The 12,161-nt window shown below is 43.7% G+C and overlaps 1 protein-coding gene across 3 annotated transcripts in view; it reads right to left on the reverse strand.

Annotated features, from left to right (window-relative positions):
• Window positions 1-12,161, reverse strand: part of map4k5 (mitogen-activated protein kinase kinase kinase kinase 5) — a 119,693-nt gene that overhangs the window by 55,140 nt on the left and 52,392 nt on the right. For 2 of the 3 annotated variants that reach the window (XM_045709476.2, XM_082960638.1), the window contains 5 exons: window positions 10,806-10,940; window positions 9,214-9,289; window positions 7,445-7,495; window positions 3,495-3,583; window positions 389-430 (listed from right to left, as the gene is read on the reverse strand). In XM_045709476.2, the coding sequence (XP_045565432.1) occupies window positions 389-430; window positions 3,495-3,583; window positions 7,445-7,495; window positions 9,214-9,289; window positions 10,806-10,940 (393 nt within the window). The remainder of the gene's footprint in view (window positions 1-388; window positions 431-3,494; window positions 3,584-7,444; window positions 7,496-9,213; window positions 9,290-10,805; window positions 10,941-12,161) is intronic. The other variant, XM_045709553.2, reaches the window with a different exon arrangement.

The raw sequence follows: 12,161 nt of genomic DNA on the forward strand, positions 1-12,161 counted from the left end.
CCCAGATGTATATTCTGTACCAATACCATCTATTGCATCTCATCTATACCGGTCGGTCATGGCTCATCCATATATTTATATGTACATATTCTTATTCCATCCCTTTACACTTGTGTGTATTAGGTAGTTGTTGTGAAATTGTTAGATATTACTGAATGGTCGGAACTAGAAGCACAAGTATTTCGCTACACTCGCATTAACATCTGCTAACCATGTGTATGTGACCAATAACATTTGATCTAGGGACGACACAAAGTCAGCGTTCCAAATGGCACCCTATTCCCTATATAGTGTTGTACTTCATAGGGCTCAGGTCAAAAGCAGTGCACTATAAAGGGAATAGGGTGCCATTTGGGACACAAGAGACTCGTCCACAAGGGTCACTCACCAGGACTTTAGGAGTGGGTGGCAGGCCGTTGATAGCTGGTTTCTGAGGAGAAACAAATAGACACACATCAGACTGGACGAAGAATGGAGGACATACGACGTAATGCCGCAAAAACACAAACTATTGTTTTGATCCGAGCTGGTTTGCCAAGCACCGTTATAAAATGTTAATCTGTTGACTTCAAGCAACCTTTTCTTGTTTTAAGTAAGTTGTGATTAATCCATTGTGATTTAATTATGTAAATAATACAGTGGTTAGCTAGCTTGGAGGAAGTATTTAGTGTTGTGTGCATTGCGTCGGTACACTTAGCTAGCTACCATATACCTACATAGCATATGAAGTGAGACTGGTTCATGACATTTCACGTTTTTGTTTTCACTCCTGTTGGCTCCCCTACGTAGGGGCTCGTGCTCTTCGATTGAAGTTGTTGGTCACTGACGAGCATTTGCGATACTACAAGTAGAATACGTAGGTACGGTTCTACCGGGTCGGCACTCAGTGGGTACGGTTCTACCGGGTCGGCACGGTTCTACCGGGTCGGCACGGTTCTACCGGGTCGGCACTCAGTGGGTGCGGTTCTACCGGGTCGGCACTCAGTGGGTGCGGTTCTACCGGGTCGGCACTCAGTGGGTGCGGTTCTACCGGGTCGGCACTCAGTGGGTACGGTTCTACCGGGTCGGCACTCAGTGGGTACGGTTCTACCGGGTCGGCACTCAGTGGGTGCGGTTCTACCGGGTCGGCACTCAGTGGGTGCGGTTCTACCGGGTCGGCACTCAGTGGGTACGGTTCTACCGGGTCGGCACTCAGTGGGTACGGTTCTACCGGGTCGGCACACAGTAGGTACCGCTTTTATACTAGCAAGAGAGAAGCACCTGTCAGCAGTCAGAGCTTCAGTGTGTTTAATGCTTTATAAACCCAACTACTGTCTCTAACCTCAGCACTGTGCAGTCAGGCTCTGGCCCAAATGGAAACCTATTCCCTATATAGTACACTAACTTTTCACCAGAGCCCAATGAGCCCTGGTCAAAAGTAGTGCACTTTATAGGGAGTCATTTGGACGCAAGACTCATTATGTTATCATATTCTCTTTGCTCCCGAAACAATTTCAACATGAACAGCTGCCAATTTCTCCTGAATCAACGACTTCAACGTGAACAGCTGCCAAAGGCTACTCTATAACCATCAGTGTCTGATTCATTACTATACTGTGGGGGGATTCGTCCCAAATGGCACCCTATTCCCAATGTAGTGCACTACTCAGAGAAGCCATATGAGCCCTATAAACAGGAGCGCACTATATCGGGAATAGAGTGTGATTTGGGACGTACCCTGGTTTTCAGAGCAGGGTCAGTAAGTTGCTTGGACACTATACAGACAGACAGATTAAAAGGATATACAGTACATTCAGAAAGTATTCAGACCCCTTGACTTCTTCCACATTTTGTTACATTACAGCCTTATTCTAAAATATATTAAATAAATAAAAAATGTCAGCAATCGACACACCATAATGACAAAGCGAAAATTGTTTTTTTTTTGAAATGTTTGCAAATGTACATAAGGAAATAACAAATACCTTGTTTACATAAGTATTAATCGAGAGCATCCTGACTGGTTGCATCACTGCCTGGTATGGCAACTGCTTGGCCTCTGACTGCAAGGCACTACAGAGGGTAGTGCGTACGGCCCAGTACATCACTGGGTCCCAGCTCCCTGCCATCCAGGACATCTATACCAGGCGGTGTCAGAGGAAGGCCCTAAGAATTCAGCCACCCTAGTCAGACTGTTCTCTCTGCTACCGCACGGCAAGCGGTACCGGAGGGCCAAGTCTAGGTCCAAGAGGGTTCTAAACAGCTTCTACCCCCCCAAGCCATAAGACTCCTGAACAGCTAATCAAATGGCTACCCAGACTATTTGCATTGCCCCCCCCTCTTCTACACCGCTGCTAGACTGTTATTATCTATATATAGTCACTTTAATAACTCTACCTACATGTACATATTACCTCAATTACCTCGACATCGATGTCCCCACACATTGACTCTGTACCGCTACCCCGTTTATAGCCCCGCTATTAATATTTACTGCTGACATGAGGTCAAAGGAATTGTCTGTAGAGGCTCCAAGACAGGATTCTATCAAGGCACATATCTGGGGAAGGGTACCAACACATTTCTGCAGCATTGAAGGTCCCCAAGAACACAGTGGCCTCCATCATTCTTAAGTGGAAGAAGATTGGAACCACTAAGACTCTTCCTAGAGCTGGCGTGAACTCTTTGGCCTGAATGTCAAGCGTCACGTCGGGAGGAAACCTGGCACTATCCCTACGGTGAAGCATGGTGGTGGCAGCATCATGTTGTGGGGATGTTTTTCAGTGGCAGGAACTGGGTAACTAGTCATGATCAAAGGAACGATGAACGGAGCAAAGTACAGAGAGATCCTTGATGAAAACCTGCTCCAGAGCACTCAGGACCTCAGACTGGGGTGAAGGTTCATCTTCCAACAGGACCACGACCCTAAGCACACAGCCAAGACAACGCAAGAGTGGATTCGGGACAAGTCTCTGAATGTCCTTGAGTGGCCCAGCCAGAGTCCGAACTTCAACCTGATTGAGCATCTCTGAAGAGACCTGAAAATAGCTGTGTAGGAACACTCCCCATCAACCTTGACAGAGCTTGAGAGGATCTGCAGAGAAGAATGAGAGAAACTCCCCAAATACAGGTGTGCCAAGCTTGTAGTGTCATAGCAAAGAAGACTCGAGGCTGTAATCACTGATAATGAGGATTTTAATTTTTTTAAATCAATTTTAGAATAAGGCTGTAACGTAACAGCATGTGGAAAAAGTCAAGTGGTCTGAACACTTTCCGAATGTACTGTATGTTCTGAACTTGGGTGATTTCTTCCTAACTTCAAGTCTACTCAAACCACTTCAAACTCAAGATGGGGGATATGGAGAGATCTGACATGAAATCTTCTAACTGCCTATTTTGTTTGTATAAAATAAATAACTATATGTCACCTGAGATAATATGACTGACATATTTCGATTGCTCTGCCATACACATAGTCACATACCAAATACAATCACATAGATAAATAGACTCACAGGGTAGTCTTTCTTCTCCTTCCTCTGTGGTCGGCTTGGAGGAGTCTTGGGACTGTCCCCGTTCTCACCTCCATCAGAGTCTTCATGTTCTGGGGACAGAGACAAGTTACATGTACATTTCATATTTTAGTAACTTAGCACAGGGGTTCCGCAGGGGGTGAGTGGCAAGATAGATATATATACACATAGATATATCTATATATGTGTATATCCATCTATCTATATTTCTATATCTATCTATGCGCATTCGGTAAGTATTCAGACCTTGATTTTTTTCCACATTTTGTTATGTTACAGCCTTATTCTTAAAATGGACAAAATTGTTTTTAATTTTTCAATCTACACACAATACCTATTATTCTGCAAATTTATAAAAAAGATCACACTATCACATTTACATAAGTATTCAGACCCATTACTGAGTACTTTGTTGAAGCACCTTTGGCAGCGATTACAGCCTCGAGTTCTCTTAGGTATGACACTACCAGCTTGGCACACCTGTATTTGGGGAGTTTCTCCCTTTCTTCTCTGCAGATCCTCTCAAGCTCTGTCAGGTTGGATGGGGAGCGTCGCTGAACAGTTATTTTCAGGACTCTCCAGAGATGTTCGATGGGATTCAAGTCCGGGCTCTGGCTGGGCCACTCAAAGACATTGAGACTTGACCCAAAGCCACTCCTGCGTTGTCTTGGCTGTGTGCTTAGGGTCGTTGTCCTGTTGGAAGGTGAAACTCTGGAGCAGATTTTCATCAAGTATCTCTGTACTTTGCCCTGTTCATCTTTCCCCCGGCCCTGACAAGTCTCTCACTCCCTGTCACAGAAAATAATCCCCACAGCATGATTCTGCCAGCACCATGCTTCACCGTACAAATTGTGCCATCTTTCCTCCAGATGTGATGCTTGGCATTCAAGCCAAAGAGTTCAATCTTGGTTTCATCAGACCAGAGAATCTTGTTCCTCATGGTCAGAGACTCTTTTTGGTGCCTTTTGGCAAACTCCAAGTGGGCTGTCATGTGCCTTTTACTGAGGAGTGGCTTCCGTCTGGCCATAGAGGCCTGATTGGTGTAGTGCTGCAGAGATGGTTGTCCTTCAGGAAGGTTCTCCCATCTCCACAGAGGAACTGGAGCCCTGTCAAAGTGACCATTGGGTTCTTGGTCACCTACCTGACCAAGGCCCTTCTCCCCCGATTGCTTAGTGTGGCCAGGCGGCCAGCTCTAGGAAGAGTCTTGGTGGTTCCAAACTTCTTCCATTTAAGAATGATGGAGGCCACTGTGTCCTTGGGAACCTTCAATGCTGCAGAAATGTTTTGGTACCCTTCCCCAGATCTGTCCCGCGACACAATCCTGTCTCAGAGCTCTACGAACAATTCCTTCAACCTCATGGCTTGGTTTTTGCTCTGACATGCATGTGTGCCTTTCCAAATCATGTCCAATCCATTTAATTTACTACAGGTGGACTCCAATCAAGTTGTAGAAACATCTCAAGGATGATCAATGGAAACAGGATGCACCTGAGCTCAATTGAGTCTCATAGCAAAGGGTCTGAATACTTATGTAAACAAGGTATTTCTGTTTTGTATACATTTGCAAAAATATCTAAAAACCTCTTTTCACTTTGTCATTATGGGGTATTGTGTTTATATTAATGTATTTATCAATTTTAGAATAAGGCTGTAACGTAACAAAATATGGAAAAAGGGGTCTGAATACTTTCCGAATGCACTGTCATTTTTTTAAAACAATATTACTAACACCAACAGATTTAACGAGTTTTGGCCATGGGATCCATGGAATAAGTTTAGAGGGTGTAATACATTGTAATATTGTTGTAATTCATGTTCATAACCATGGACAACATGGGCCTGGGAGACTCACATGGACATTGGTATCCACAGTACTCCACCAATTTATACATTTTTCAACTTATTGTATTCCCTCAATACACAAAGTTGTGTTATTTTTTGGGGGACAGAAATGCACTGTAATTTAAGCTTTAAAACTGCAACATTTTCTCTGCCTCGTGGCAAAATGTGTACAATTAGCAGGATATTAGCTTTAAAGCTGTAACAAAACATCTCTGCCACATGATAAAATGTGTACAATTGCAGGAAATTAGCTTGAAAACTGAAATTCTCTCCCCCCCACCGATGCAAATAGGTGGGCTTTTGTTTTTGTCTCACTCAAGTTGAGTCACGTGACCCTGATGAATTTGCTACCACAAAATGGATCCCCCCGGCCCCAAATATTTGAGAACCCCTGATTTAACAGACACTCTTATCCAGAGCCACTTACAATCAGTGCATTGAACTAAAGTAAAACAACCACATATCAGAATCATTGCAAGCAGGGGAAAGTGGAAGGTTATATCTACTCTGAGGGTTATACACCACATGACCAAAAGTATGTGGACACCTGCTCGTCAAACATCTCATTCCTAAATCATGGGCATTAATATGGAGGTGGTCCCCCCACTTTGCTATAAACAGCCTCCACTCTTCAGGGAAAGCTTTTCACTAGATGTTTGAACATTGCTGCGGGGGACTTGCTTCTATTCAGCCATGAGCGTTAGTGAGGTCGGGCACTGATGAGGCCTGGCTCGCAGTTGGTGTTCCAATTCATCCCCAAGGTGTTCGATGGGGGTTGAGGTCAGGGCTGTGTGCAGGCCAGTCAAGTTCTTCCACACCGATCTCGACAAACCATTTCTGTATGAACCTCGCTATGTGCACGGGGGCATCGTCATGCTAAAACAGGAAAGGGCCTTCTCCAAACTTTTGCTAGAAAGTTGGAAGAACAGAATCTTCTAAGATTTCCCTTCACTGGAACTAAGGGGCCCGAACCATGAAAAACAGCCCCAGACCATTATTCCTCCTCCACCAAACTTTACAGTTGGCACTATGCATTGGGGCAGGTAGCGTTCTCCTGGCATCCACCAAACCCAGATTTGTCCGTCGGACTGCCAGATGGTGAAGTGTGATGCATCACTCCAGAGAACATGTTTCCACTGCCCCAGAGTCAAATGGCGGCGACCTTTACACCACCCCAGTCGACGCTTGGCATTGAGCATGGTGATTTTAGGCTTGTGTGCGTCTGCTCGTCCATGGAAACCCATTTCATGAAGCTCCTAATGAACAGTTCGTGTGCTGACGTTGCTTCCAGAGGCAGTTTGGAACTCGGTAGTGAGTGTTGCAACCAAGGAAAGACTATTTTTACACGCTACACGCTTTAGCACTCGGCGGTCCCGTTCTGTGAGCTTGGGTGTCCACATACTTTAGTATATAGTGTATCTAGCATATAGAATTCTCTCTGAGGGTATTGAACCACTATAGTGAATACAACAATACACACACTGGACAGTTTATTAGGTACACCACCTCCTACACAAAAAAGGATCGCTCCTACAGACAGTGAGTCACGTGACCGTGGCTTGCCATATTAAGCAGGCAGACAGGCATCAAGACATTCAGTTACTGTTTGACTGAATGTTAGAATGGGCAAAACGAGTAACCTAAGAGACTGAGCGTGGTATGATCGTCCGTGCCAGGCGTACCGGTTCCAGTATCTCAGAAATGGCCGCCCTCCTGGGCTTTAGACCCACGAAGAGTACCTAGAGTATGTTTCAACCAAGAATGGAGCGACAAACAACAAAAAACACCCAGGTAACAAATCCCGGTTCCTTTTGCGTCATGCTGATGGCAGGCAGGATTTTAGCGTCAGCAGCTTGAGTCCATAGCCCCATCCTGCTTGGTGTCAACGGTACAGGCTGGTGGTTGTGTGGGGGAATGTTGTCCAGGCACAGGTCAGGGTTCAGCATGGACCAACATCCCTGTGGAAAAATTTCAGGCTGTTCTGGAGGCAAAGCGGGGTCCGACCCGGACACTAGATGGGTGTACCTAATAAACGGTCCAGTTAATGTTTCTACAGTACACCACAAGCACAGTTAGATAGAACTTCTTACCTTTGGATATGTTTGAATTACTGACGAATACGTTGTTTGAATAACTGATAGCTTGGAAGAGAAGAGAGTTTTTCTTCATTTAGAGAGAGTATGCTAACCTTAATCAATTTAACCCTTAAAACTCATGGGAATTTATCCATTTGGATAGGGCTAAATATACATGTTTTTCTTACAGAATAAGGTATCAATTAAAAGAAAACAGTTGGGAGATTATGGGGAAATTATTTGACTATACATTTACTGTACTTTTCGCCGCATTTGTTGATAATTAAATCTGAAAACACTTTCGCTACATTCAGTAACATGAGACTATTCATGGTAAATTTGGGGTAGGTGCAACATAAGGTGCAACAAACTAAAAGACAAGTGAGAGGTCTAACTGGCATCTCCAAATGGCCACACACACACACACACCTCCAAAAAGTGTGCCCAGTTCCTACGTAATTTCAATACACTTTTATGAATTCAACTATAAAAGGTGCTATTTTAAGCTCTCCTAGCTGTGATTTTGCAGACCTAGAGCAAGCAGACTTGTAGTTGTTTTGAACACAGCCCTGCCAACAGTTACCGTTGTTGTTTATGCATTCTAAACTCTGCCCATTATAAATCCCAGTCTGGGTCAGGTGGGCTTCATTTCATTCTAAACTCTGCCCATTATAAATCCCAGTCTGGGTCAGGTGGGCTTCATTTCATTCTAAACTCTGCCCATTATAAATCACAGTCTGGGTCAGGTGGGCATCATTGCATTCTAAACTCTGCCCATTATAAATCCCAGTCTGGGTCAGGTGGGCATCATTTCATTCTAAACTCTGCCCATTATAAATCACAGTCTGGGTCAGGTGGGCATCATTTCATTCTAAACTCTGCCCATTATAAATCACAGTCTGGGTCAGGTGGGCTTCATTTCATTCTAAACTCTGCCCATTATAAATCACAGTCTGGGTCAGGTGGGCTTCATTTCATTCTAAACTCTGCCCATTATAAATCACAGTCTGGGTCAGGTGGGCATCATTTCATTCTAAACTCTGCCCATTATAAATCACAGTCTGGGTCAGGTGGGCTTCATTTCATTCTAAACTCTGCCCATTATAAATCACAGTCTGGGTCAGGTGGGCATCATTTCAACGCGTGTTCTATTGCCAACATGATTCGCTAAGTTACAAAAACATCATCTTACAGTGTGTTAGGCTTTCAACAAGGTCAATTCAGAGAAACAGATCTTCATTTAGGTGACCATAGAATACAGCCAGGAGCGCATTGGGATGCTTGTTCCCTGCCGAATTTCTTCACAATATCACAAACAGGCTCATTTCTATTCAGAATGACCCAGGGTATGCCGCCATGTAATCTTGTAACTGTACATCAAGCAGTGATAATACACTTTGACACTATATGACATAAGTTTAACGATATGGAAATGTGAAGTGCACATTTGGTTTGGCTTGTATGACGTCAAAGCGGTATTTATTATAATCCTCAACGTCTCATCTTTCAGAATACATTGAGAGTCCTCTTTATTTACAGCTTTTCCCCTCACTCAGAAAAAAAAAAAAGTTGGCCAATTAGTGGGAGTGCGGCGATGAAGTCCACAACGCCTGTAAGTCAAAACCCATACAGGGCTGTGAAGTGGAGACCTCTCTGAAGTCACGTATAGCACGCTGTACAGCCACTGTGTTTCCAATTCAGGCACCTATTAGTACAACAAAGATCTGCCATTTTCAACCAGTAGACAGGTACGAGTGTAAAGATCTGTGTGTGTTCTAACTCACCAGGGTCCGAGGCTGTGGACAGTATACCAGGACTACTAACGCTGGCTGACAGGTAGTCAGGAGAGGGGTGCTCCACCTTACAATTAGAATTACCTTAATTAACTCAAGGTGGGGAAAGTTGTTTCGCATTTTAGGCTTCACAACATCATTGAAACACAGAATATCATATACAGTACAGTGCATTCAGAAAGTATTCAGACCCCTTGACTTATTCCACATTTTGTTACGTTACAGCCTTATTCTAAAATGGATTAAATACCAAATAAATCCTCAATCAACACACAATACCCCATAAGGATTTTTTAATTTTTAATTTTAGCAAATCTATTACAAATAAAAACCAGAAATACCTTATTTACATAAGTATTTAGACCCTTTGCTATGAGACTCAAAATTGAGGCCAGGTGCATCCTGTTTCCATTGATCATCCTTGAGATGTTTCTATAACTTGATTGGAGTCCACCTGTGGTAAATTCAATTGATTGGACATGATTTGGAGAAGTGCACAACTGGCCATATAAGGTCCCACAGTTGACAGTGCATGTCAGAGCAAAAACCAAGCCATGAGGTCGAAGGAATTGTCTGTACAGCTCCGAGACAGGATTGTGTCGAGGCACAGATCTGGAAAAAGGTACCAAAACACTTCCGCGCCATTTGAAGGTTCTCAAGAACATAGTGGCGTCCATCATTCATTAAATGGAAGAAGTTTGGAACCACCAAGACTTTTCCTAGAGCTGGCCGCCCGGCCAAACTGAGCAATCGGGGGAGAATGACCAAGAACCTGATGGTCACTCTGACAGAGCTCCAAAGTTCCTCTGTGGAGATGGTTGTCCTTCTGGAAGGTTCTCCCATCTCTGCAGCAAACCACCAATCAGGCCTTTACGATAGTGTGGCCAAACGGAAGCCACTCAGTAAAAAGATACATGACAGCCCGCTTGGAGTTTACCAAAAGGCACCTAAAGGACTCTCAGACCATGAGGAACAAGATTCTCTGGTCTGATGAAACCAAGATTTAACTCTTTGGCCTGAATGCCAAGCGTCACGTCCGGAGGAAACCTGGCACCATCCCTACGGTGAAGCATGGTGGTGGTAGCATCATGCTGTGGGGATGTTTTTCAGCGGCAGGGACTGGGAGACAGGATGGAGGGAAAGATGAACGGAGCAAAGTAAAGAGAGATTCGGGACAAGTCTCTGGAGAGACTTGAAAGTAGCTGTGCAGCGACACACCCCATCCAACCTGACAGAGCTTGAGAGGATATGCAGAGATGATTAAGGGGAAAAACTCCCCAAATACAGGTGTACCAAGCTTGTAGCGTCATACCCAATAAGACTCAAGGCTATAAATCGCTGACATAGGTCTGAAAACGTATGTAAATATGTTTTTTTTTAAATATATATACACACATTTGCAAAAAATTCAAAAAACTGTTTTTGCTATGTCATTATGGGGTTGTGTGTGTAGATTGACGAGGGGAAAAAAACAAATCCATTTTATAATAAGTGTGGAAAAAGTACAGGGGCCTGAATACATTTCAAATGTACTGTATTGTCAACCAGTGTAATAGAAAAAGCCATCAAACATCAACACATACCTTGTTGCCCTGCTCTGGGGTGCTCAGTCTCCGGGGCCCGAGGCCTGGGCTGCTCTCTGAGCCCGGGAACTTCCTCACCGTCAGACACCTCTCATCACTCAGATCTAGCTCATCTGACACACTGTTCAGATGAGGCTGAGGGGGAGAGGAAGAGAAGGGGTGAGAAGTGGCGAGAGAGGAAGACAGGAGTGGGAGAATAGAGGAAAACGGGAGAGGGAGAATAGAGGAAGTAGTATGTGATGAAACCCCAGTATATGTTGAAACCCCAGTATATGTTGAAACCCCAGTATATGTTGAAACCCCAGTTTATATTGAAACCCCAGTATATGATGAAACCCCAGTATATGATGAAACCCCAGTATGAAACCCCAGTATATATTGAAACCCCAGTATATGTTGAAACCCCAGTTTATATTGAAACCCCAGTATATGATGAAACCCCAGTATGAAACCCCAGTATATGATGAAACCCCAGTATATATTGAAACCCCAGTAAAAACCCCAGTATATGTTGAAACCCCAGTATGAAACCCCAGTTTATGATGAAACCCCAGTATATGTTGAAACCCCAGTATATGTTGAAACCCCAGTATATGTTGAAACCCCAGTATATGATGAAACCCCAGTATATGTTGAAACCCCAGTATATATTGAAACCCCAGTAAAAACCCCAGTATATGTTGAAACCCCAGTATGAAACCCCAGTTTATGATGAAACCCCAGTATATGATGAAACCCCAGTATATGTTGAAACCCCAGTATATGTTGAAACCCCAGTATATGTTGAAACCCCAGTATATGTTGAAACCCCAGTATATGTTGAAACCCCAGTATATATTGAAACCCCAGTATGAAACCCCAGTATATGTTGCAACCCCAGTTTATGATGAAACCCCAGTTTATATTGAAACCCCAGTATATGTTGAAACCCCAGTTTATATTGAAACCCCAGTATGAAACCCCAGTATATGTTGAAACCCCAGTATATATTGAAACCCCAGTATATATTGAAACCCCAGTATATGTTGAAACCCCAGTTTATATTGAAACCCCAGTATATGTTGTAACCCCAGTATGTGATGAAACCCCAGTATATGTTGTAACCCCAGTATATGTTGTAACCCCAGTATATGTTGAAACCCCAGTATATGTTGAAACCCCAGTTTATATTGAAACCCCAGTATATGTTGAAACCCCAGTATATGTTGAAACCCCAGTATATGTTGAAACCCCAGTATATGTTGAAACCCCAGTATATGTTGAAACCCCAGTATATGTTGAAACCCCAGTATATGTTGAAACCCCAGTTTATGATGAAACCCCAGTTTATATTGAAACCCCAGTATATGTTGAAAC

Source organism: Salmo salar, chromosome 01, assembly GCF_965601325.2.
Source record: "Salmo salar chromosome 01, fSalSal1, whole genome shotgun sequence".
Taxonomy (NCBI): Eukaryota; Metazoa; Chordata; class Actinopteri; order Salmoniformes; family Salmonidae; genus Salmo; species Salmo salar.